This window comes from Diachasma alloeum, unplaced genomic scaffold (assembly GCF_001412515.2).
Source record: "Diachasma alloeum isolate Michigan unplaced genomic scaffold, Dall2.0 Dall_scaffold_00192, whole genome shotgun sequence".
Lineage (NCBI taxonomy): Eukaryota > Metazoa > Arthropoda > Insecta > Hymenoptera > Braconidae > Diachasma > Diachasma alloeum.
The window spans coordinates 266,622-293,903 of NW_021680357.1; the positions used below are offsets into that span (position 1 = coordinate 266,622).

A 27,282-nucleotide genomic window follows, 5' to 3' on the forward strand; every position below is an offset into this window, starting at 1 on the left:
ATTAATAGTTAGAATTATGAGATTATCTCACATTTTTGACGTTAAGGATAGGAGAATCTGAATGCAATATAGTGAAAATGATGATCGGTTTTTTCACTTTGAACAAATAATATTAATATCCAAATACAAAATTTCTGATATGAATAAAAAGAAGCTGTGACTCAGTATTCCAAATGAAGTTTTAATTTTTAATTTGGTGCTGAAAACACGAGATGACAATATTCTAAGCACGGAATTATATTGATGAGATGAACAACAGATTAATTGAATTACCGTGTGAACTAACTAAAAATTGATAACAGTGTGGGCACGCGCTTTTACCAGAGTATCAACAAACATTGAATTCCAGAAATTCACATTGTAAAGTGTATTCTAGAAGAAATTGAATTGTAATTATGATTAAAATCCTATTCAGTCAGCATAGAAATTAGAACATGAACAAATCATTTATTGCAATATGAAAATTTAGCAGCTGATAAATCGGGACATGTGATTCTCATCGGTCGTATTGCTTCTTGCAATGGGAGTGACCATAAACAATTGATTGAAGAAAGAATATCGAACTCATTTTTCGAGCCAAATATATTAATCCTCCTGAAGACTAATTACGAAGTTCGCCCAGTGTTGAAGACTAGATCGTCAAGTAATGATAATTATTGGGGGTTGATTTAAATCATCATGAGTTAGGGATATCTGATGCAACTTTAGTGATTGGATAATTGTCCCGGAACGAGACTTACCTGAGGGTTTTTCGGTTTCGCCGAGAGATCAAGGGGCTGATCAGCCGATTGGCCAGTATCATGGTGTGTCTGAATACCAACAAGGGATGCGTCCCTCGGTGGTAACCCCCATTGTGGCAGTAACGTGGGGTACGCGCCGCTAAGGGCGGCAGCAACCACGGCAGATGCCGCCATTGGATCGACTTGCACCGACATTGGAGACTCTGCAGATCGTGAACTACTACTACTCTCACTTTGTGGGCTCTGGAAATATCGTGAAATTTGCCTGTCAGCTTCGTCGAAGATTCATCAATGAACAACAATAGAATTCCAAATTTTTTGTCTTTCGGGTAAATACATTCGTTCTACAGAGAATTATATGAGGCTCCGGTTTTATCAAGTGAATGATATTGAGTAGTGTATATCTTTGTCCAATGAACACTTATAATTTCCATGGAACAAATGATAATTTCAAGAGGAAACTACGATTTTCTTGCTGATAACTGTGTTATTGTCAAAGCTAAATAATTGCGAGGGGACAATTTTTTTTGGGAAAAAAATATTCTTTCCTCGTCAAGGTATTCTTTCTGTGGTATAAACCGATGGAGTTCTCTCAGATCAAATGATTGTCGTACGATAGATTATATTTTTTCCTGTCAACAGTTCGAATTCTTCTGGGGATATTTCTGATAATCACGACAAAAATTTAATTTTTGTGGAAGATGTTCAGTTTCCTTCCATCAAGTGGGTTAATTTCCCTCATGTAAATCTGTTCTACTCCATCAAATATTCTCACGTGAAACATTGTTTTTCAGCAGTGCTAATTTTTTCTCTCAGTTTAAAATAAGAAATAACTTCATTGAAGGAAGAAAATGTAATATTTTTTTAGTTCCTCAGGTGTTGGATAAAATTTGCTTGAAGTGAACTTAAGGATATCCAAATATCTTTTACTCTCAGATTACATTTTGCACAGAATTATCATTTTTTTTCAACATTCGGTGTTTATGAATAAATAATAAATTTGTTACGATTTCGAAAAAATGATTTTTATAGTAGGAAATTGATTGTTTATAAATTATTCATAGAAAATGCTCGTAGTTTTCAAAAATTGCAATTTTTTAATTATTTCATCCATCTTTCTCCAAAAGTAAACTTTCTCATTTTTTTTCAGCTTTTTAAAATGTTTTCTGACGCTTCAATCTCGAGATTCAAATTCAGCCCTGCAAAGTTCAAATAATAAAATTTTTGTAAAGTATACAAAAGTAGAAAATCATTTCACTGTAGAAAAATTCGAAAAAAATCATAAATATTCAGCGTCATGACATTTTCCACAGAATTATTATTTTTTTCGACAGTCGTTGTTTCTACATAAATAATAAATTTGTTACGATTTCTAACAAATGATTTTTTATAGTGAAAAATTGATTGTCTATAAATTATTCATAGAAAATGCTCGTATTTTTCAAAAATTGCATTTTTTTAATTATTTCATCAATTTTCTTTCAAAAGTAAACTTTCAATTTTTTTTCGAATTTTTAGAATGTTTTCTAACGATTCAATATCGAGATTCAAATTCAGCCCTGCAAAGTTTAAATAATAAAATCTTTGGAAAATGTCCGAAAACTTGAGGTCAAATGGAGGTCAAGTGAAAGCTCTGATGTACAACTACAAAAGTAGAAAATCATTTTACTGGAGAAAAAAATAGCCAAAGTGCTTGGATATCCTTAATCTTCTCCAAAGATATCAATTTTCTAATTCGTAATATTAATGAAAGTTCAACTAACAAGTGGCGCTTGATCGTCGTGGGGCAGTTTTCCATCGAGACAGAGATAACACTTGTCTAATGGTTTCCAGTCCTCCGGCGGTGGACTTACTCGCCGGTTGACAGGATACGTTAACGTACAATCGTTGATAGACTCCGATTGTTCCTTGGTTATTGGCCTGTTGACCTCGGTATCTACTCTCGTAGTATCGCCGCCTCCACAGTTCACCTGTTGCGGTAACTCCTGCAACTCCTCCTCCTTCTTTACCCTCAATAGACCCGGTGTCACCTGTATCCGGTCCAACGCGTTTTCCGCACTCGGTTCCTGTGTCAAATCATGCAAAAATGGTGATTCAATTTTCCTAATTGCAGGACTCCAGCGAAATCCGATTACGAGTGTAATTACTCTGGGAGTGATCAATCTGCGGGGGTTGTGTGTACGAGACATCCGAAGGAATGCGAAAACTTTGGGCGGATTTTTCTTTTCAGACTTTATTCGCCAGTTGAGGAGTTTGGGAACTTTTAGACAAGCCATTTGTGTTCGGGTTTTCAATTGCAACAATGGAGAGATGGTTTATTTGGACGGATGGAAAAATTGGTAGAAAAATGTAGGACTTAATGCACGAAAAAAATTAATAGTAAAACTTTGCGAATTCGCTAGACAATTTTAGTGGATTTCTATTAAATTGTTGAATAGAAAATATTCTATAAATGTCGTCTGTTGGATCTCCTAGGCTCGAATTTTCCCAGTTTTTTAAAATTCTATTTTGCTTTTCTTTTTATCAGGAAAATCAAAAAAATATCTCAATAGAATTGTCCAGTGAATTCCCTAGATTTTTCTACTAAATTTTTTCACGCGTGTTCCTGTAGCGAATTATATAGCACTATTGGAAATTTGTTTTGTTCAAATAAAAAATTTTGTCACGTGGCATTTTCTCTGAAATTTCAGTTCAATTATTCACTTGATTCAACAGATTAGATGATTCGTATCCGTTCTCTAGAAAACGAATTAGTAATAAAAATTCTTGAAATTAAGAAATTGACTATGGGTATGTGACCACAGGAGCGAGTGACTCAGATCGGGAAAATCTGTTCAACGTTATGAAACAGTTTTCTGGCAATTTTAATAGAATTCTTCTCTCCGTGTAAATCCCAGTCTTAAAAATACTCAATTTTAAAGAGAGTCATTCATATTTTGAGTGGTTAACGACGTGTCCACCTAAAAATTGTGAAAATTGTCATGAAAATAGTACCTTGGTCCCTTCCGGATCGGCTCCCTCGTTCGCCCGCGAATCTCTCGAGGGTGACCGTTCGTTTTCCCTCAGTGGGCTGACCGAGGTCCTCAATGAATCGTCCAATTTCAGCCTCTTCTCCGCACTCTCCAAATCGTTCTCGCTCTCGCCTGTCTTCACACTTGAATCTTCTTCTCCGTTTTCGTTTTTTACTCTTAGTCTCGTACGCTCCTGTATCCTCGTCAATGTATGGACCTCCCCGTGCTGCAGTAACTCTGAGCGTCCACCACTGTTCACCTCCTGTGCAGCCTCTATCTCTAATTTTATATCCTCGGGCCTTATCGGACAAGACTCCTCGCTTCCCCTGTGATTCGTCAATTCTTTCTGCTTGAGTGGCCCCTGCTCCTGTCCAGTCGTTGTTATTACTGTCGCTGACAGTGGTGGTGTTGATGGCTGGTGTACAGTGCCCGTTGATGCCTGACGATGGTGTTGCGACCCGATCTGGCTGGCATTCCCCGCAGCAATATTGCTGCAGGCTGTCGATAGGGCCGGATAGAGCCGGTGATGCGGCTGGCTTGCTGATTCGCTCCGAGTGCTGCTGTACAGGGTGTCCTGGTATTGCTTCCATCTCCTACGGCCCATCAACTCTTCCGCTACACGTTCCAGACCTGCAACACCACCCCAACTACATTCAAACGGTCATGTGAGCATTTTACCAACCCCCCTGTTTGTCAATGTTGATGGCTCTTCACAGAGTGGAAGGAAATGCCGAGCATTTCTGGTACCAACACGCACTGGTGGAAATTTCTTGAAATTTCAGGCACAGCGGCGTCTGAATTTTCGATGTTCGGAGTTCAATTTCAATTGTTGTGGGATTGAATTCAATTTCAAATGAAAACGTTGACTAAGTATCAAGAAAATTGGGTTTTTCATGCTAAACTCATAATTGATTTTTCAATTAACGCTGGGATTTCCAAACTCATTGGGAAAATTGAACATCGAATACTTTTCAATTTTTAATAGATTGAGGATTTAGAATTTTCGATGTTGAGAGTTCAATTTCAATTGTTGTGATTGAATTTCATTTCAAATGAAAGTGTTCACTAAATTTCAAGAAAATTGGGTTTTTCATGTTAAACACATCATTGATTTTTTAATGAACGCTGGAATTTTCAAACTCATCGGAAAAATTAAACATCAAATACTATTTAATTTTCAGTAGATTGAGGATTTAGAATTTTCGATTTTGTGAGTTCAATTCCAATTGTTGTGAGATTGAGTTCAATTTCAAATGAAAATGTTGACTAAATTTCAAGAAAATTAGGTTTTTCATGCTAAACACATAATTGATTTTTCAATTAACACTGGGATTTCCAAACTCATCGGGAAAATTGAACATCGAATACTTTTCAATTTTTAATAGATTGAGGATTTAGAATTTTCAATGTTGATAGTTCAATTTCAATTGCTGTGAGATTGAATTCAATTTCGAATGAAAGCGTTCACTAAATTTCAAGAAAATCGGATTTTTCATGTTAAACAATCATTGATTTTTCAATGAACGCGGGGAGTTCCGAACTCTTCGTGAAAATAAAATATCAAATACTATTCAATTTTCAATAGATTGAGGATTCAAAAAATTTATTGCCTGAATTTTCAAGAAATTGACTGATTCGTCAATGAAGAAACATACAGAAATTTTATTTAACTTTTTCGTTGTTCAAAATTTCAAGCTTCTCCACTTGAAATTTCAAGAGTAGAAGAATGTTAAACGAAATAATTCAAGTAATTGAATCAATTGAAATAGAATTCCACCAGAATGAAATTGACTCATCGCAAGTAATACCTAATCGTGAAAAACCGCTCTGCCTTATGCGCTCTCATTGAAATCAAATAAATACAATTTTTAACGCAAATAAATTATTCATTTGATCCGAATAAATTAAGTAAAACGATTTCATCAAGATAAATACATGAATTCATTAATTTCCGATCAAAATATCGTTGAGACGAGTAGAGAATGTCAACCGAAATAATTAAAATAATTGAATCAATTAAAATAGCTTGAAATAATGGATTATCCCCCACATGTCAGCGGGAAATGCAAACCGCTAGGACAAACCTCTCAGTTCAGAATTCCAACAAAATAAAATTGACTCATCGCAAGTAATATATAATCCTGAGAAACCCCTCCGCCAACTGTAATAGAATCCCGCGTAAATCTATCGAATGATGGCTATGGAAAACACAATATGTAAAGCATTGAATTGGTCGATCCTTCCTCTCGGTCCATCCGAAAAGGATAAAATCCCGGAGTAATTGAACATTAATTGAACATTAATTGTTACAAGGTGCCAGGTAATCTACTTTGAATACCAAAGCATTCATAAACATGAGTATATTAATTTCATAACAACGAAAATCCTCGCTTCGAGGACATAATAAAACTTTTATTCAAACTTGAACTTGATTTTAATTTGCGTTCTCATTCGCATCAAATAAACACAATTTTTAATATAAATAAATTGTTCATTTGATCCGAATAAATTAAGTAAAACGATTTCATCAAGATAAATACATGAATTCATTAATTTCCGATCAAAATATCGTTGAGACGAGTAGAGAATGTCAACCGAAATAATTAAAATAATTGAATCAATTAAAATAGCTTGAAATAATGGATTATCCCCCACATGTCAGCGGGAAATGCAAACCGCTAGGACAAACCTCTCAGTTCAGAATTCCAACAAAATAAAATTGACTCATCGCAAGTAATATATAATCCTGAGAAACCCCTCCGCCAACTGTAATAGAATCCCGCGTAAATCTATCGAATGATGGCTATGGAAAACACAATATGTAAAGCATTGAATTGGTCGATCCTTCCTCTCGGTCCATCCGAAAAGGATAAAATCCCGGAGTAATTGAACATTAATTGAACATTAATTGTTACAAGGTGCCAGGTAATCTACTTTGAATACCAAAGCATTCATAAACATGGGTATATTAATTTCATAACAACGAAAATCCTCGCTTCGAGGACATAATAAAACTTTTATTCAAACTTGAACTTGATTTTAATTGGCGCTCTCATTCACATCAAATAAACACAATTTTTAATATAAATAAATTGTTCATTTGATCCGAATAAATTAAGTAAAACAATTTCATCAAGATAAATACATGAATTCATTAATTTCAGATCAAAATATCGTTGAAACGACTAGAGAATGTCAAACGAAATAATTACAATAATTGAATCAATTAAAATAGCTTGAAATAATGGATTATCCCCCACATGTCAGCGGGAAATGCAAACCGCTAGGACAAACCTCTCAGTTCAGAATTCCAACAAAATAAAATTGACTCATCGCAAGTAATATATAATCCTGAGAAACCCCTCCGCCAACTGTAATAGAATCCCGCGTAAATCTATCGAATGATGGCTATGGAAAACACAATATGTAAACCATTGAATTGGTCGATACTTCCTCTCGGTCTATCATCACATGCAGTCATGAAAGGTACCTACACCGCATCTGTTCGTTCAAATCCATAGAATTCTCGACGATTCAAAAATTCAACGTGGAATTACATCAAAATCCACAAAGAGGGGAAAATATGTGGAAGGAGAATTGCGGTTGAGAGTAGCCACGGAAACAGTTTTTTTTCTAGTTATGTCAGTGATCATTCAGTTTTTAGTGCTCCATAAAAATATACAATGGGAATAATCATCCTTGCGTCGTCGTAGAACCGAATATTGAATTCACTATCTTGAAACTAGTCATGAAATGCTTCAAATTGTTAATTTCCAATGAATATCATGGATTTTTTTCGTGCGGACCCATCAAAATACTCAATCTATCCAAAATTTAAATTAATTGCTCGGTCTCGGGGAATACTCAAGTGAATCAACCTCAGTTCAACTCAAATTTATATCAAACATTTATCCGCGTCATTGTATTCCAAACTAGTATTGTTACTAAATCACTTTATCAATAATTTATTTAAACATAATTAAGTTATATTTAAATTAAATTATTTTTAGATCAACTAAAGAATAATAACAAATTTAACCCAAAGTCAAAGCATAAATGCAATTGGTAATTATATAAATCTTGGATTAAACCAAGCTATTGATCACAAAATCAAAAACGAATCTTTCAATTCCTTCCAAATTAATAATAAATAAACAATCATCTCATATTAGCCGTAAATTTTCTTGAGTGAGTGTAATTGTTAGCTCGGGGTATCAATCTATCCAAAATTTAAATTAATTGCTCGGTCTCGGGGAATACTCAAGTGAATCAACCTCAGTTCAACTCAAATTTATATCAAACATTTATCCGCGTCATTGTATTCCAAACTAGTATTGTTACTAAATCACTTTATCAATAATTTATTTAAACATAATTAAGTTATATTTAAATTACATTATTTTTAGATCAACTAAAGAATAATAACAAATTTAACCCAAAGTCAAAGCATAAATGCAATTGGTAATTATATAAATCTTGGATTAAACCAAGCTATTGATCACAAAATCAAAAACGAATCTTTCAATTCCTTCCAAATTAATAATAAATAAACAATCATCTCATATTAGCCGTAAATTTTCTTGAGTGAGTGTAATTGTTAGCTCGGGGTATCAATCTATCCAAAATTTAAATTAATTGCTCGGTCTCGGTAAATACTCAAGTGAATCAACCTCAGTTCAACTCAAATTTATATCAAACATTTTTCCGCGTCATTGTATTCCAAACTAGTATTGTTACTAAATCACTTTATCAATAATTTATTTAAACATAATTAAGTTATATTTAAATTAAATTATTTTTAGATCAACTAAAGAATAATAACAAATTTAACCCAAAGTCAAAGCATAAATGCAATTGGAAATTATATAAATCTTGAATTAAACCAAGCTATTAATCACAAAATCAAAAACGAATCTTTCAATTCCTTCCAAATTAATAATAAATGAACAATGATCTCATACTACTCGTAAATTTTCCGGCGTGAGCTTAATTCTCAGCCCGCGGTATCAATCTATCCAAAATTTAAATTAATTGCTCGGTCTCGGTAAATACTCAAGTGAATCAACCTCAATTCAACTCAAATTTATATCAAACATTTTTCCGCGTCATTGTATTCCAAACTAGTATTGTTACTAAATCACTTTATCAATAATTTATTTAAACATAATTAAGTTATATTTAAATTAAATTATTTTTAGATCAACTAAAGAATAATAACAAATTTAACCCAAAGTCAAAGCATAAATGCAATTGGAAATTATATAAATCTTGAATTAAACCAAGCTATTGATCACAAAATCAAAAACGAATCTTTCAATTCCTTCCAAATTAATAATAAATAAACAATCATCTCATATTAGCCGTAAATTTTCTTGAGTGAGTGTAATTGTTAGCTCGGGGTATCAATCTATCCAAAATTTAAACTAATTGCTCGGTCTCGGGGAATACTCAAGTGAATCAACCTCAGTTCAACTCAAATTTATATCAAACATTTATCCGCGTCATTGTATTCCAAACTAGTATTGTTACTAAATCACTTTATCAATAATTTATTTAAACATAATTAAGTTATGTTTAAATTAAATTATTTTTAGATCAACTAAAGAATAATAACAAATTTAACCCAAAGTCAAAGCATAAATGCAATTGGAAATTATATAAATCTTGAATTAAACCAAGCTATTAATCACAAAATCAAAAACGAATCTTTCAATTCCTTCCAAATTAATAATAAATGAACAATGATCTCATACTACTCGTAAATTTTCCGGCGTGAGCTTAATTCTCAGCCCGCGGTATCAATCTATCCAAAATTTAAATTAATTGCTCGGTCTCGGTAAATACTCAAGTGAATCAACCTCAATTCAACTCAAATTTACATACGGGGCAAAACAGAAATTCCCTCGTAATCGTATCAAAATCTTTTCCAATGAAAATCACAGATTAATCAATGCAATTTACCAAAAATTAGCGATGATCACCGAATGGGGGGTGAGATTAAATCAAGCATTGTAGACACTCAAAATCATATTGACACGATAATCGAAAGTTCATCAGTTGTTATCAACAAAATTGCCCCCATATATTATAAATTCTGCGGCAACACCAAAGCAATTCTCTCATGACCTCAGCTCCCTCTCGATTTGACATTAAACCCTTTCGAGTGTCATTGGAAATTCTATCTACCACGAAATTCCCGGAATAATTTATCCAATTTCGTGGCTTTCGGTATAGCCATATCGGTTATACATACGTCTGGTGTAGATTTCGACCGAGTTTTGTTGGCAGTGCAGCCATACCACGAACACTGCGAAACCCTGATAGACGACTATGATAGTGGAGTTTTTTAATTTTTTAAATAGTATTTTTTTTTCTTCCTTATCCAAAGGCCGAATAGAGGAGGCTTATCAGAAACCGACGTGACGTGATTCTGGCACACATCGCGAGAGCTCTGTGTATCACAAACGCACGTCCTGGAATCGTTTCAAGACCACTGGTGCATTTGAGAAGTGGTGTTTATTCAGGGAGATTTGAAAATTTAACCGAGGGAAATGCACAGAGAGAAAAGTTGGCGGCAATCAGCCGGATAGTTTTGGAAAATTTTGGGGTACGAAAGATAACCGTTGAGGGTTTTTTTTAATTAAAAATTCTTTTGGGGAGGATATCTTATGATTTGTGTTGCGTATAGTCTAGTTATTTTTGGTAATAAATTAGCAATTGCTTCCGAATGGTTGCTTTGCACATCATGTCAAATGAGTCAACAGCTCTCAAATTTTTTCAGATTTTTCTAACAGCCCGTTTCAGAGATATGATTTTTTTCTTTATTTTTTCGTTTTTTTTTCAATGACTCGAGTTCTATTTGTCCGATTTTAATTTGCGACACGTCTAAATTTTTGAGTTTCTACCATCGATAAGAATATTTTAAGTAATTTTTTTGTTATAATATCGAATTAAAAAAAAATTTATGTTATAATATTTTTGAGTTATAATATCGAATTTTAAAAAAAGTTGAAAAACTTGAATTTTCAAAATTGTTACGTTTTCTTTTTTTCTTTTTTTCAGTAATTTTCATTAACTAACAGCAAGTATTTTGAGCCATCGCACAAGTTGGGTTTCGTCCTAGATCTGTTTGATTTTCAATTTTTTCTTCTCGAAATTCTACGAATTTGGTGAAAATAGTCCGAAATGGCCGTTGATTGACTTTGATTATAAACAGTATGAAGTGAATTAAAATGTCTACTTATATGATTTTTTTCTACTTATATGTGTTTTGACCACATTCGCGGACTTTCACGAAGAAAAAAAAAATTAAATAGATCCAGGACGAAACCCAACTTAACGAAAAAAATTAAATGTGACATAATTTTGAAAATTTGAGTTTTTCAATTTTTTTTATTTGGTGTCATGAGCACGTAAGGATTGCAAAAAAAAATCCCAAATCTTCTTATAGATGGTAGAAAATGGAAAATTTCGAGCCGTCATAAATAAAAATCGGCTGAATAGAACCCGAGTTATCGAAAAAAAAATGAAAAAACAAAGAAAAAATCAGATCTCTGAAATGGGCTGTCGAAAAAATCTGAAAAAAATTGAGAGATGGTTTTGCTAGACCCCCAGTCGTCGGAATAATCGAGATCAATTTCCAAAAGGGTGAGGGTCAACTGTCGACTAATTTAACATGGAATACCGCGTATAGTTAATTGTATATTTAATTTTATTAAAGTGAATGAGGTTTCTTTTCAACTCATTTTGTCACATTTTCAACTTAGCCTCAAGCATTAGAGTCAACCGGAGACTAAACGTCCTGACGTGTAGTAAATTTTCCCTCGATGCAGAGTCAACAATACCTAGAACTCAATTTCACTCAATGATTATTTGATTTGTTTGGTAATCTTCCCTCAACTTTCTGTCGCAGCTCTCGATTTTATTTTTTATTCTCTTTGATTGAAGACTGTTTGCGTTGAGGGAGAGGCTTGATGGAAATCAGACTGGACCACTCAAGAACGAATTCATCAAGTAGGTTTTATCGTACTCGGTGAATAGTGCCTTCAGTAATTAGGGGTCATTTATACTTGGGAAATAGAAGGTCTAGTTATTCTCAACAAATATGCAATCTCTACTATTAATGATTTTTTTCTATGAAATGAGGAGTCAGTGAACTATACGGATATTTCTGAAGATCGTTCAACGATTTTAACGATTTCTATATTTTTTCGACGAATCGGTTTTATGGTTCGAAATTTTTTTTTTTTTTTTTTGGTAATGAACCAACCTAAAACAGACTGTCTCGATAATTTAATTTTAAGAACCTTGAATTTACAGTTTTTGGAAATTTTCATTAAGCGACAGTTCTGCTGAAATTTTGACGAATTTCAACATTGAAACTCCATAATTTGATGAACGAATCTATGAAAATTGTAAATTTCAGTTCGATTATTCCAGAAATATTAATAAAAATAAAAAAAATCCAAGTAAATTTGCTCTTGAATTTGCTGAATATTCATGTTTATATTTAAAATTTTAGTAAATTAAAAAATCCTTGTCTTCCTGCTGTTCAAAAGTTAGGAATTCTGCAGAATTTTTAGAGCAATTTGAAATTTTGATTTTGTTCTTCAATTATCATCAATTGAACACGGAAAAAAATCCTCGAATGGGGGATGGGTGTTATATCAGGGCCAGACACTAAGTGTGAGAATACAAGGGTCAAAAAGTGGAGGTTAAAAAATGAGGGTCGGAATATTGGAGTCAAAAACTGAGGGCCTGAATGTAAAGTTGAAGGAATGAGGGTCAGAATGTTAGGGTTAAAAAAAGAGGGTCAGAATATTAGGATCAAAAAATGAGGGCCAGAATATAAAAATAAAAAAAGTGGGTGTCAGGCAATGAGGGTCATATAAGGGCTAAAAATGGTGATCAAGCATAATATGTGACTTATATTTAGACCCTCATTGCCTGACACCCACTTTTTTTACTTTTATATTCTGACCCTAATGTTTTGACCCTAATATTCTGACCCTCATTTTTTAACCTCCACTTTTTGACCCTTATATTCTGACACTTAGTGCCTGACCCTTATATACACTTAAGAGGGCTCGCTACAGTCCGGCCTGATACAAAACAATCATCTTCGAATTGAAATACCCATCCCCCAATTGAGTATATTTTCTTCCGTGAAGTTTTCAATTATTACATTCTCATTCCCATTCATTGAATTAATGCCCCTTCTCTCCGTACATTGACATAATGTTATTTTATTTTTAAAATGAAATAAAAAATGTCGGAGCCCTTGGATATCCTCAAGTCGACTGAGTTGCGCTTGTTTTCCTCGATTGTTTCGTGAGTTTAACTGAGAGGGGTTTTCACAGGGAATAGGGGACGTATTTCATTTCACTTTTATTTGCTTCACACCCGAGCCCACTCCCAAGTGAGCCGTTGAGGGTTGATCAAACGAGCCCGAGCTTTCAGGGTACATTTTCGCGCCCTTCAACATTTCCTCCGTCTATCGCTTCTAAAAATCTTGGTCGTAGTGCTCTACTGGAACACTCAAATGCTACTCTCTCGGTTTTCAATGGAAAATGAATTTTTTTGCTTTGATGAACATTGCTGGGGGCTCGGGCCTATGGCAAATTATTTCGTTTCACAAAATGGGCTATTAATTATCTCATTTCATCACTGTGAAAAAAAGTTTCGGGTTTTTAGCAACAAAAAGCATTGGATTCCAGGGAAATTTATCTGAGAATCAGGTAAGAAAAAATCATTACTAAAGAAATTAAAGAGATAAATTAAAAATTAAATTAAAGAAATAAATTAAAAATTAATTTAAAAAATCATTATTGAAGAAATTGCAGTAAAAAAATTTCTTCACTTTGCGAACCTGCAGATGGCGTTCGGATTACCTCAAATTATTTTCTAGGACACATTACAATTGCCTCCGATGTACGGAAAAATGATATCTGATGGATCGATCGATGCACGACGACAATAAAAGCCAACAGTAACGAAAAAAAAACATAAAATAACATGACGTAAATGTACGGAGGGAGCGGACATTGAATCCAATCGATGAAAATGAGAACGCGATAATTGAAAACTTAAATTTATGATAGTTGAAAAAAAATTGAAATTTCAAATTGCTCTAAAAATTCTATAGAATTCCAAAATTTTGCACAACGGGAAGATGAGAATTTTTTAACATACTTAAATTGCAAATAAAAACGACACTACTCAGCACCAAATCCCGCATAATATTCTATTAATTAAAAATTCAAGAGTCTATTTCCCTGCATTTTCCTCATTTTCATTAACATTTTTGGAGTAATCGAACTGAAATTTACCATTTTCATAGATTCTTCATCAAATTATGGAGATTTCAACGTTGAAATTCTTCAAAATTTCAGTAGATCTGTCGCCGAATAAAAGTTGACCAAAACTGTCCTGGGAATTTCAGCAAAAAAATTTCCATATTTTACGAACCTGCAGATGGCGCTCGGATTACCTCAAATTATTTTCTAGGACACATTACAATTGCCTCCGATGCACGGAAAAATGATATCTGATGGATTGATCGATGCACGACGACAATAAAAGCCAACAGCAACGAAAAAAAAACATAAAATAACATAACGTAAATGTACGGAGGGAGTGGACATTGAATCCAATGGATGAAAATGAGTTGGTGGCAGAGGGTGGGCTGGCGAGGGTGGACGAGGACGCTCGTTAAGGCTAAACTGCGCCAAATGGCTCTTTATCTCAGTAACTGATAAAAATTGCACGCCACGAATATTCGCCATCCGAGTGAATTGGCGAATTCGATTGTAATCGTTTGACGTTTTTTTTTTCAACGAACAGCACAGGAAAATGCATTTTTGTAGATTAAATATTTGCGTAAAATATTCATTACCCCGACGATTCACCCGACTTTCGCAAAATTCAATGGAGTTTACAGCAATTATTCAGAGCTTATTCAATAAAGATAATGAATGAATTGTGTGATGATGAATTAATGATGTGTGGATAAAAACAAAAGGATGTTGTGTCAGTTGAGCGGAATATAATTCAAACAGTGGACTAGAGGTGCGCGAAAACATCTGAATAAATTATTACTGTTTGTCAAATGTTTTGACGATGGGTGGGAGGAGCTCAACATTTGCATGCAGTTTCTGGTGAGAAATACTGGAGTGATGAGTACTTGAAAAAATAGGGTCATGACGACATTCTATTTTACGATGGATTTTTTTTACATTTTTTAGGAATAAATCGGAGAAATTATTGAATGTATTTCACTACTAAATTAATTAATTTTACTGGATGTAAATTAATGAATTCAAAATGCAAATTTATAAAGAATTTTTAAAAATAATTTTTTTAATAGTTAATGAGCTTCAATTGCGTCTAGTTTTAACCAAAATCGATCATTATTTGAGATTAAGTATTGTTTCACAGTTTAATAAAAATTATATTCATGATGACATTTTATTTTGTGAGATATTATTATTTTTTAATTTTTTAGAAATTTATTCAATTATGAAATTTACTAATTTTGTTGAATTCAATTATTGAATTAAATATGAAAATTTGTGAGGAATTATTATAAATAATTTCTTGAGTCATGCATCAGTTCAATTGTCTCTAGTTTCGAATAAAAATAACAATAAATTGCGATAAAATATTATTGATTTGCGAATAATTTCAGTTTTTTTTTGGTGCGGAATAGGAAGAACTGCACATGTGCATGCAGTTTTAAAAAAATATGTTCATGACGGCATTTTATTTTGCAATATATTATTTTTTTACATTTTTTTGATCCTAAAAGAAATGAATCAATTTATTCAATTATGAAATTTATTAATTTTATTAGATGAAAATATTGAATTAAATATGTAAATTTGTGAGTAATTTTTAAAAATAATTTCTTCAATAGTGCATAAGTTTCAATTGTCTCTAGTTTTGAATAAAAATAACAATAAATTGCGATAAAATATTATAGATTTGCGAATAATTTCAGTTTTTTTTTGGTGCGGAGTGGGAAGAACTGCATATTTGCATGCAGTTTCTAAAAAAAATGTTCATGACATTTGTTCATTTTTTATAGAAAAATGAATGAGTAAATTTATTCAATTATGAAATTTATTAATTTTATTAGATTAAAATATTAAATTAAATATGTAAATTAGTGAAAAAATTTTCGAAATAATTTCTTGAATAATGCATAAGTATCAATTGCGCCCAATTGTAAATAAAAGTAACTCATATTTTGAGATAAATATTATTGATTTACGAATAACTTCAGATTTTTCGGTGCAGGAGTTCATTTTTTCCGGATGCGTCAGCTACAAATGTGAGTGCCTGCACAAATGTCCCATTATTTAAACGCTCTATTTCCCAACAGCTTATCAAATACATGATAATAATAATTCCCGAGGTATGTAGTTCGTTATTCGAATAAATGGCACGCGGTTGAGATCCGTTGGCTGAACTGGTCGAAATACGAATATATGCGCACGTGTTTTTACGATGAACGAGTGTTCCGTGAAATTCACCTTTTTCCGGTGGAATTTTCTTGCGTTTGTTCGAGTCACATCTGATGGCAGTCGCTTCTTATGGCGCACTGACATGGGGGTTCTTCTAGGCATTCGCAAACCAGTTTGATACTTCTTTGTGGAAAATACCCGGTCGACTTTGATTTTTCTTTATGCCTGCGAGAAAGAATATTCTCGGGCATCCGGTGTAAATATTACGACAAAATATTACGGTAAATAGTGGAACGATCAACATTGTTACGGGGTTCCAATTTTATTGGTCTTTTACATTGTAGGAAGTAAGGGAGGGTGTGCCTGCATCGCCCACCTAAGGGGAAATGCCAGTTTTATATTTTATATTTCAACTTGAGTATAAAAAACGTATTTGTGAGACTTCTTCAACTATCGAACTCGTTATTCTCGAAGTGTAGACGCCTAATTCTCCTTAGACTCCACAAAATTGATTGAAAATAAAAGAGAGAGCCTGTTGAGCGGTACTACCCGCCGTCGGGTAATACCGCTCGGCACGATTTCAATGCCGCTCATAGGGTTTTGCGTGTATCGCTCGCGCCGCAACCTAACCTGTACTCGAGTGCTGTCGAGCAACTACGTGGCCGATCCTATGAGCGGTATTACCGGCTCCGCTCGGCGTCAACAAAATTGTTGATAATTATTGACATGAGTGGAGTTTTGAGTTCGAATTGGTCTCAAATTACGCGTGAAAGTACCACGAATCGAATAACCACAGTTTAATATGAGAATTCAGCGTTTGAAACTATCAAAAACCTTAATTAAAAGTCCACAAATTTTGCACTGTAAAGACCTCAAAACTTCGTTACGTGTTTTTTCATATTTAAAGTGGTAAATAAAGTGAAATTTTTCCGACAATCACATCCTATCATCAAATTCTTCATGATCAGGAACAGAAAGAAATTTTCAAGTTGATGGTTGTGGAGAAAATCGGGTGAGCGGTATTACCCGCTGAGCGGTACAGGCACACCATCCCCTAATATTACTGTGTAATTGTCTCTTTACTTGGGCTTTCCGCACTTTTTACAACTTTTCAATTTTTTAGGAAATATTGTTGGAGCTTGCAAGTTATGCAGTGGTGACAGTGTTATTGAATTATTCGATTTGTTGAGTAATCGATGATTACTGACCTCGTGGCCTGTTATTTGGTGTCGGGCTATTATTTTTTATTGATTCAATTTTCGGGTAATTTTCCATCGAGTAGATCAGGTCTTGTTCTTAATAATGATTTTTTCCGTAATATTTTGTCAGGTAATTGTATTCTTGGGTTTACAATGCCCTCATTCATTTGGAAACTTTTTCGCCACCGAATGAAATTTTTTTTGTGAAACCTAAATTGGTAATTATTGTTTTATTTTCATTGGTTAATCATTACTAACTGCCATTAACTCATTATTTAAAATAATTGTTTGATTTTTAATTGAGTATTTTCATGGTCTTTCATGAAAAAAAGCAGTCTCAAAATTTAAGTCGACCAATGAATATTCTTTATCCATGAACGAAGGATTCCCGAAAGGCCGAAGAAGGAGTTCAAATCGTGACTGAGGAGACCATAGTTCTCTGCGGAACATGTGAAAACTGATAACTCAGGTCAAAAAAATTCTAACGTAACGAATTCTTGAATTCGTTATATTATATTGAAAAATGCTCTAATTTAGAAAGTCGTTTAAATCCAATTGTTATGTTATTTTCGAAATAAATAACATTTTTGGATGAGGTGTTTTTTAGGATATTCTGAAAATTTTTCGTCATTGAATCAAGAATTTTGAAAAAGTTGAATTGACCAAAATATTTACTCGCACAGAATATTTCCTGAACAAACAATATTAATTGTCATATGGAATAATTCAAACTTCTCGAGTTAATATCGACGTTTTCCTTAAATCAAGAAAACCAACATTTCTGAATAACGAATGAATGAATTCCCATTTCAGAAGTTCGTTAAAAAATTCTTGTGGCCAAAGAGTCGAGAAAAAAATGAATTCTCGACCTGAGGAATTTTTCCTCAATATCCATATTGCTTATCAGTGGCATTCGTCGTCCATCGCGTCAATTCGAACTTAAAAACAAACATTAGGTAATAGCCGCCCACTCGAATTAAGCCACCAAGGGGAGCATCGTAAACGAAGAGGAGCAATAATTGGAGACGAGCCAAAACATGTTGCGAATTATATTTTCTTTCTGCTACAATCCACCCGAGATTTACGCGTGCAACGACCTTTCCGAGAGGGCGGTCTTATCGATTCCTACCACCCTCCTCGCCCCTATGCGCCATCACTTGTCACCTTGTCGCCTCTCGGCAGTATACAATTTTCTTTTCCATTTTTTTTTCATCTATTTATGTCTGTTTCGGTGCGCTATCGAGTCATGAAATTGTATAATCATGACGATTTAGCCGATTTTATTCTTATTTTATGACTTTTACGAATGACCTGTAACTTGCATTTTTCAATAAGCGACTGGAATGAAGTTGTGTTGATAAACTGGATGAATTGGATCGGTGAAAAGAATTTTTCTTAAAATTCACGAAAATCATGATGATGAATATTTTTTTTTGTATCGGTTATAATAACAATAATGATGATGATGAATATTTTTTTCCAAATACTGGAGTTGATAAAGACGTTTTCTTTGAATCAAGAAAACCAATATTACTCAATAAATAAAGAATATTTCGATTTATATTTTAGAAATTCGTTAAAAAATCCTCAATTTCTTTGTTTCATGAAATTGTGTAATCATGACGATTTAGCGGCTTTTATTCTTATTTTTATGACTTTTACGAATGACCTGTAACTCGCATTTTTTAATGGGCGACTGGAATGAAATTGTGTTGATAAACTGGATGAACTGGATCAGTAAATAATTTTTCTTAAAGTTCATGGAAAACATGACGATGACATTTCTAATATTTTTTTTTGTATCGTTGCATCAACTAGAGTATTAGAGACTCTGTAGCTCTGGGTTATACCATGTTATTATAGTATTTCTGTGATTTCCTCGCCTAGTCAGAAGATATCAATGAAAACAACCCCAGCTAATTAGAGAGATCCTCAGTAATAGTACTGATAATGAATAGTTTTTCAGAATTTTTGAGTTAATCAAGACGTCTTCCTTATTAAATCAAGAAAACTAATTTCGCTGGATGAAGACTATTTCGATTTACAATTTTGCAAATTATTAATAATAATAATAATTCGCTGATAATAATTTTCAAGGCAATTATCTACTGGAAATTATGCTAACGGAATTAAATAAAAAAAATTAATTCCATGAACATAACTCTCCCAGTTAAAAAATTAATTCCATTAATTAATTAAATTATTTTGATGGGAATATGTTAATTTACTAAAATCTACTAAATTGTCCTCAAAATCTCTATTTTCTCCAAAGAATGGTCACTTCACCCTGAGAATATTTATGTTTTAATCAAAAGTTCAATTTAGTTGGGGAATTCTCATCATCCAGCTCTTTAATTACTCAAAATATCACTGAGTCTTCAGAAAAATTTGTAATGAAAATAGACATTATTATCCCCGGAGTCGAATCGCATGTCGCTTTCCCAAAAATTATCTACCAAACTGTCCTTGAAAAAGTCAATATCCGAAAAAATGTTTCCCCGTAAAGCAATAACACCACTAAAACGCCTATTTTTGTTTTGAAGGAGCAAGGCCGGAGCAAGGTTATCGCGGCATGCAGAATGCAATGTCAGGAAAATTTTTGAAACTCTATGAAAAATTCATCCGAATCACCTCGCAGTCCAACAGATATCACATTGTTTCACATTCAGATGTAATGGAATTTCAATGTTCACATGAATTTTTTATTCGGTTAATCACGAAGATATGTTTGTTTGAATTGGCAATTCAAATTGGGTGTTTGAAATTCAATCTGTTGCGTGAACTATTATTCACACTTATTAGGCTCCAGGAAGAGAACACTTACACTCCAGGAAGAATAAAAAATCCACAATTTCTGGGTTTCAAGTCTGGTGAGCAGATCTTCGTTGAATTCATAATGAACTATTGTTTGTAATATTATAGTTTGTAATATCGATAATGCGCCTAAAATTGCTCTTGGTCTACTCTATAAACTTGGAAGAGGATTTCACCCGGAAAAAATTCCCCGAACTACTTGGATATCCTTAAAGTAGTATAAACATAATTTAAATTTTGAAGATGAAAATCGGGAATAAATTCTGAACGGGAGTTGGTATGAATAAAAATATTCTGGTTGTGTTCGTGCTCAATCGGCAGTCTAGTATTAATGATAATAATTCATTCAGAAGTGACAAAATTACGCAGAGTATTCTAGAAAAATAATTTTTTCATCACGGTGTGTCGAAAAGTGAACTTAAAGTGCCTAAAAGTCCAATTTCCGCCACGTTGTGATGAAAAATATTGTTCGTAACTCGTGAAAAAATGTTTTTTAGCTCGTGGGATTATATCACTCGCCTTCGGCTCGTGATATAAACCTCCCACTCGCCAAAAAACTCTTTTTTGCACTCGTTACGAAATATACTATTTCGAGGTTAGAGAAAAGATTAAAATATTGAAAAAATCGTTAAAAATTGGAAAAAATGACTAGGACGTTTGTGATAAATAATTTATGTTTCTGGGTACCCCGAATGTACAGGATGCCGTAGTCAAACGAGCGAATATTGTTTAAGAAAATAATTCTAGAGAGAATTTGATGAATTCATTTTTTACTCTCGTAAAAGTTAGAATTCACGTAAGAAATTATTAATGATGAATAATTTTTTCGGGCTTTTTAAGTGTATTTGTCCTCACTACACTCAATGACTTACGTGGAGTTTGGATATACCACTTTGAGGTGTTTCGTGTAAAAAGTCGAAATAACGAAAAAAAAAAATGGGAAAATTCGTGGGAGAAATGTCTGAGTATGTTGAATCATTGAGAACTTTCGCACATTTTTCTCAGATTTCCGTCTTACGAAAAAAAATAATGAACTTTGGATGTTTTTGTAACCGCTCCAGCTATAACCTCCAAGGTTACCCCACTCTCAATTAGGGAAATTTCCATGGCACCCAAAAAAATAATGAACTATTGAGGAAAAACTAGGGCTGATAAATCAAATCTTTCCTGAGAAGACGTATAAGTTTCAGATTTTTTTCATTTTCCATAAGAAAGTTATTTGAACAAATGATTCGGAAAATTATGAGTTTCGGGGCAATTACGCCCTCACGCGCAGGCGTGTGATTCGAATGTCAGTGAGCATCATGGGAAAGGTATGGGTTGGACAATGGAACTGAGAGAGAGAAAACACTCGACAGGTTTACCAACTCGAGACGCATTTTAATATTATTTCAATAATTAGAAAAACATCCAATAAAAATTATTTGACACCCGTAGGTGATGAGAAAAAAATCAATCAATCTGATAAATAAAATCAATATTCAAAAAATGTTCAAATGCACACTTGAATAGTTACTTGAAAATTGGAAAATTTCGTGCTCAGCGATTGAATCAGGGCTCGAGAACAATAAGACTCCTCTTCTGTCTCCCTTTGCGAGACAGAATTTCCAATAATCGTGCCGGAAATTTCATCCAAAAATCATCAACACTGGGAGACCAATTTCAACCGTAATGTTACGTAAAATCTGCTGACAGACATGTCAAGCTGACCCTCGAGTAACTGAGTCAAGGACGACCGTGAAACGAGCGAGATCAGTGACTGCACAAGTATTGGCGGCACTCTTGAAGACAATATCGCCAGTTTACGAGTTTTTAAACATTAAAATTAGCGTTATGAATTATGAACCTCACACAAATAGCTTCCGGAAAGAATAACGGGGTGGATGAATGAGCTCCATTACGCAACGTATCTCTGTGAGTGACATTGATTGAATATTCGACTGGCGAACGTGAGTGACAATCTGCCCATATTTTCAACCAGTGGTAACGCCCACTGGTGTTTACTGAATGTGTAATTGGATGGAGAAGTGTGAGAGTTTTGGAAAATGTCACGTGAAGAGCGGACAATGACGGTGATAAGGAGTTATCCGGAAAATTACGCGGAATTTCAATATTCGAAACATAATCGTGAAGCGAAGTTTCGTTTTATCAAGAGCAGGGGAAGATAAGGAAAAAGGGTCTACTCATGGCATACCCCTAGGAAACAAGTTTTTCTTACGATCGTCCCCATGTTTATCGTAGATAATGTTTGTGATATCTTCTAGCTATTGAAAAAAATTGTAACTGCACTGAGAGAAAAACAAACACGTTGTCAAATCAGTCTTGTTTAGGCCAACAAATCGCTAGTTGAAAATTGCCAAAAAGAATTTGTTTGGTTCGAATTTGAAAGTCTCAAACATGAATAATTGTTCTGCCTTCGACAGCAACGAAATATTTGGCTCAAGAGGCGGATAATTCACACCAGACGGTGCCTTTTCAGGATGAAAATATCTCATACAGAGGAAAATTTATCAACTAATATTTTATCCCTAAGTTACAAGATTGCTATCATATCATTATTATTGTTTCATTTAAGGGTTCATTTTTTGTCTGTGATTATTAGACAGCCGAAACGAAAAACTACTATCCCTTGTTTCGCATAAAACAAAGATTTTTCGGGATCAAAATACGTATGGGAGTATCGAATAACGAAGGAGTAGTGCTAGAAATTACATTTCTTGCGTGTACAGAGAATGCAATTTTTTTTGAACTACTAAATCTATTTTTGCGACAAAAATTTTTCATTCCGGCGCACTCTCCGCATGTTTGGCACAAAAAATCCTTTTTTGATAATTTTCAAAAAACGATTTTCTTGGCACAAGTAAGACTTGTTTGAGAACTTTATCGTTTCTCTCTCAGTGCAGCTGTACTGAGAAAACACACTGAGAAGATAAGAGTTTTTTGAGAAGCACATCTTTAAGAAATTCCTGACTTGAAAAAAAACCAAAGTAGTTAAACATCCTTAAGCTTGTGAAGAAGCCTTGAAAGTGAAAAAAAAGCTCAATTTCACTCACCGTTTCTGCGTTATTAACGACCAAAATTATTGGGAAAAGCTAAAAATACTATAACAGAGGGGAATAAAACGTTTTAAATAATTTTCAACGAGCAATTGTTCACGATGTAAAGTTTCCACGGAAAAACTTCCATTTAATTTTTGTTTTTTCAACGCAAGCGGATTTGAAATCAAATAGAGGACGGAAACAGTAGAAATGTAGGTCACGAAAACCTCCGGAAACGCTAATGGGCGAATCAAATCACTAGTCACTTTTTTTATTCCTCTCGAATGCCACAAATCCACATTAGAAAGCGTATAAATCATCATGGGTTGGGGTATTCCACTTCTACGAAAGAATTGGTCCTGATAAGTTTATAATCGACGGCGCAATTTTTTCCAATGATTGATTTAGTTTGTTGGAAATTGCGGGGCGAACGGACGGGGGGAGGACGTTAAATGGATTGGTGGTTAGGGCTGGCGTCCAACAGCAATCCAGTCATCCCCGGTTATTACGATTTGGAGTGTGCAAACTTCAAGGTTAAGCGCATGAGTCATGGTAAAAATGCAATTGTAAGCCGATGATGATCGTTTCGCTCGAAATTAGTCGAGGGTTTTTTTTTTCGTTGGCTTCTCTCGCGACGATTGTTCTTTCTTCCTCGAGACATGCGTCATCGGCTCGGCTTCCGCGTGGCTTTTTGACAAAGGATTTATTTCTTGTTTTCCTTTTTATTGAGGGGGAAGAGAAGCTTCTAGATTTATGTACAAATCTCGGAATTTTAGGATTCTGTCGTATCGGATCTGGACTGTTGGAAAGGCATTTAAATTTCATGACAAGTTTAGTGACAATTTTGAAGTTCAGCTCTGCCGAAATACTGTGTATTCCACGTGAGAATATTTGATGGAGTGGAACAGATTTACTTCAGGGAAATTAACCAACTTGATGGAAGGAAATTTAATATCTTTCACAAAAATTAAATTCTTGTCGTGATCATCAGAAATATCTCTAGAAGAATTCGGACTGTTGGCAGGAAAAAATATTATCAATTGTACTGCACCAAACGACGAAAAAAAAATCACGCCTCGTCGAATCAAATCAAATCCTTAATAAATGAACTGGGATTTAGAATGTTTCAACGAATCACTCGATGAAGCAATTGAAAAGGTCTTGAACCAAACATAACATCCCTGATTCGAGGATATTATCCTCCACATTCTCACCAACAAAAAAGATCATCTCAATATTCATTCCCCAGTTTTGAATAATCTCCGAAGATTTGAATAAAGATATAAATCATGTCCCTCGGATTTTTATTACTTTATGATTCGAATCGTTAGCAACAATTTCATCATTAATATTCAACCGCCGGTTAATCGTACCCAGAAAAAAAAATCATCTCCCCAGAAGAATCATAATTGCGAGGAAACAAGTATTTTTGAAATTCAAATGATTTTTTTTGCCCAATCAGCATTGCCGAGAGGCGGAAAAACCCGGCACAAGTGAAATGAAGAATCTGTCCCATTCGACTGATGAATTTCGTTCGAGGTGATTTCTTCGAGTTCAGCAAAAATGTGGAATGGAAAATCTGCCAGTCACTTTGAACGTCAAATACTCATGTAAATAAGTTGGCTTTGATGAAGAAAACGCTAATTATTGATCCAATTTTTTAGTTGAATAACGTGCGGAGGATTTTTCATACACCAGCAGCGGTTTCCGCGTGAAATAATTGATTGAATAATTGATACCTAGTGGGAATTCATGTGGAATATTAAAACCGGTTGGGACCTTTCGGAATATCAAGGAGATCCGAATGACATCTATAATCGCATATTAATTGCAAGGCATTAACAACGACCGAAACAAACATCGAATGTACGATTCTATTTTTCCGTTGTGTTCTCACACTTTATGTGATTTTTCAAGGATGCAATCAACAGGATTGCAAAATTCATAATTACTTCATGAGTAGAAATGAAAGTGTTTCGTCGAAAACCGACAAGTACTTGGGGTAATTCAGGTGTGAATTTATTTAGGAAAAAATGGTTTGCGTAGACGAGGGAATTATTCGTTTCCTCCAGTAAATTTCTGCAGAAATTCCCCGTGGGGAATGACGTTTGAATTTTTTCTCTCAAGCTTGAAAAATATTCTTCCAAATTCAGGTGACGATTCAGGGAAAAAATCAATCATTGATCAAACAGACAAAAAAATTTATGAATTTGACTTGAGTCAAGTAGATTCTGCGAGTTGATTCAAGTCAGTTGGACACTTTATTTTAGTGTACTTGTATCACTAGAACTTAGATGGAACTATACTTGAATCATAATTTTTTTGAGGTGCAAAAAAAGCATGGGCAAGCCCGCCTAACAAACAAAAGAGAATTGAATATCATTCTATGAAACATGAATAAACGAATCATAATTGTCCAAATCATTTAGGTCAGAGGAAAATAGAATAATTCTACTTTCTTACTATTGCGTTTACTAAGGTTTTCTTCGAACAAAGTTGATTAGAATTAATAGCTAGAATTATGAGATTATCTCACATTTTTGACGTTAAGGATAGGAGAATCTGAATGCAATATAGTGAAAATGATGATCGATTTTTTCACTTTGAACAAATAATATTAATATCCAAATACAAAATTTCTGATATGAATAAAAAGAAGCTGTGACTCAATATTCCAAATGAAGTTTTAATTTTTAATTTGGTGCTGAAAACACGAGATGACAATATTCTAAGCACGGAATTATATTGATGAGATGAACAACAGATTAATTGAATTACCGTGTGAACTAACTAAAAATTGATAACAGTGTGGGCACGCACTTTTACCAGAGTATCAACAAACATTGAATTCCAGAAATTCACACTCTAAAGTGTGTTCTAGAAGGAATTGAATTGTAATTATGATTAAAATCTTATTCAGTGGGCACAGGAATTAGAACATGACCAAATCATTCATTGTAATATGAAAATTCAACAGCTGATGAATTGCTCCATGTGAGTCCCAGCGGTCGCATTGCTTTTGCAACGAGCCCCGACCATTGCATTTTTTTCGGCAAACTAGAGTCGCGCTGTTCCCCCTCGAATGTAGACCACAAAATCGTCCATACCGTGCGCCCATCCAGGCATTAATATTCACATCGTGCGAAGTCCAAGTGCGTTAGTAATTCTAGAAACGATTAGACGCGCCCCGCGTGTCTCAAGCGCAAGAGCCAGCGTCCTCGTCTTTTCATCGCCTCCTCCCCTTCAGCCCCACCACCTCAAACCTCTCTCGCGCATATATCTAACCTCAACCAATGAAATTCCACAGTGGTATGAAACGATATGTCACAAAAAAATCCGAGAAAAAAGGCCGCGCGAGATATTGAAGCTATCGAATCCGAGGACACGAGTCCGATACAGCGGAAAATTAGAAGCGGCGTCGAGAGAGGAATTAGAAACTGGCTTGTGTGGAGGACTCGCCGGTTTGTCACTGGGTGCAGGAGAAGGGTCATACCCACGCCCGGTATATTCATGTGAACGTCGCAAAAGCCGCACGACGCTTGTGTGTGGATTCAAGGACGACTGGGCGTCAGGAAAATGGGCGATCGCATGGAAATTAATTCCGAGCCTGTTTTCGCCAATGTTAGAGTCTACGTGTATATGAGTTTCGTGAGTGCAACAAGGCGATTACGATCGCACAATAAAACGTAAAAAAATGAGTATTAGGAGGAGAAAAAATAACCAACACGCAACTATGAGTATGTTGAATAATTCGAGGGAATCGTAATGGTAAAATTTTGTTGTTTTGCGAATACGTGTTTGTGGTATTCCGATGAGTGGCAGAATTAATTAATTTCGCAGGAGTCATTTCTTGAATAAAGCGTATTAATCTTCTTGGGAAGTGCTCATGACTCGGTTAATTATACTGAAAATTCAGTGGAATTCATAATTTTTTGGCAGAAGGAAGATGAGGGTTTCGTATTTTGCTTGAATTTACAATTTATTGAATGTATGAGAATATATTTGATGGATTTTTT

General features: G+C 34.2%; 1 protein-coding gene across 1 annotated transcript in view; it reads right to left on the reverse strand.

The window, feature by feature from the left end:
• The window catches only part of LOC107048411 (mushroom body large-type Kenyon cell-specific protein 1), a 60,302-nt gene that overhangs the window by 14,865 nt on the left and 18,155 nt on the right, over positions 1–27,282 (reverse strand). Inside the window, exons 2-4 of the mRNA XM_015271567.1 lie at positions 3,735–4,381; positions 2,504–2,806; positions 741–983 (exon numbers count right to left, since the gene is read on the reverse strand). Of these exons, the coding sequence (XP_015127053.1) occupies positions 741–983; positions 2,504–2,806; positions 3,735–4,381 (1,193 nt within the window). The remainder of the gene's footprint in view (positions 1–740; positions 984–2,503; positions 2,807–3,734; positions 4,382–27,282) is intronic.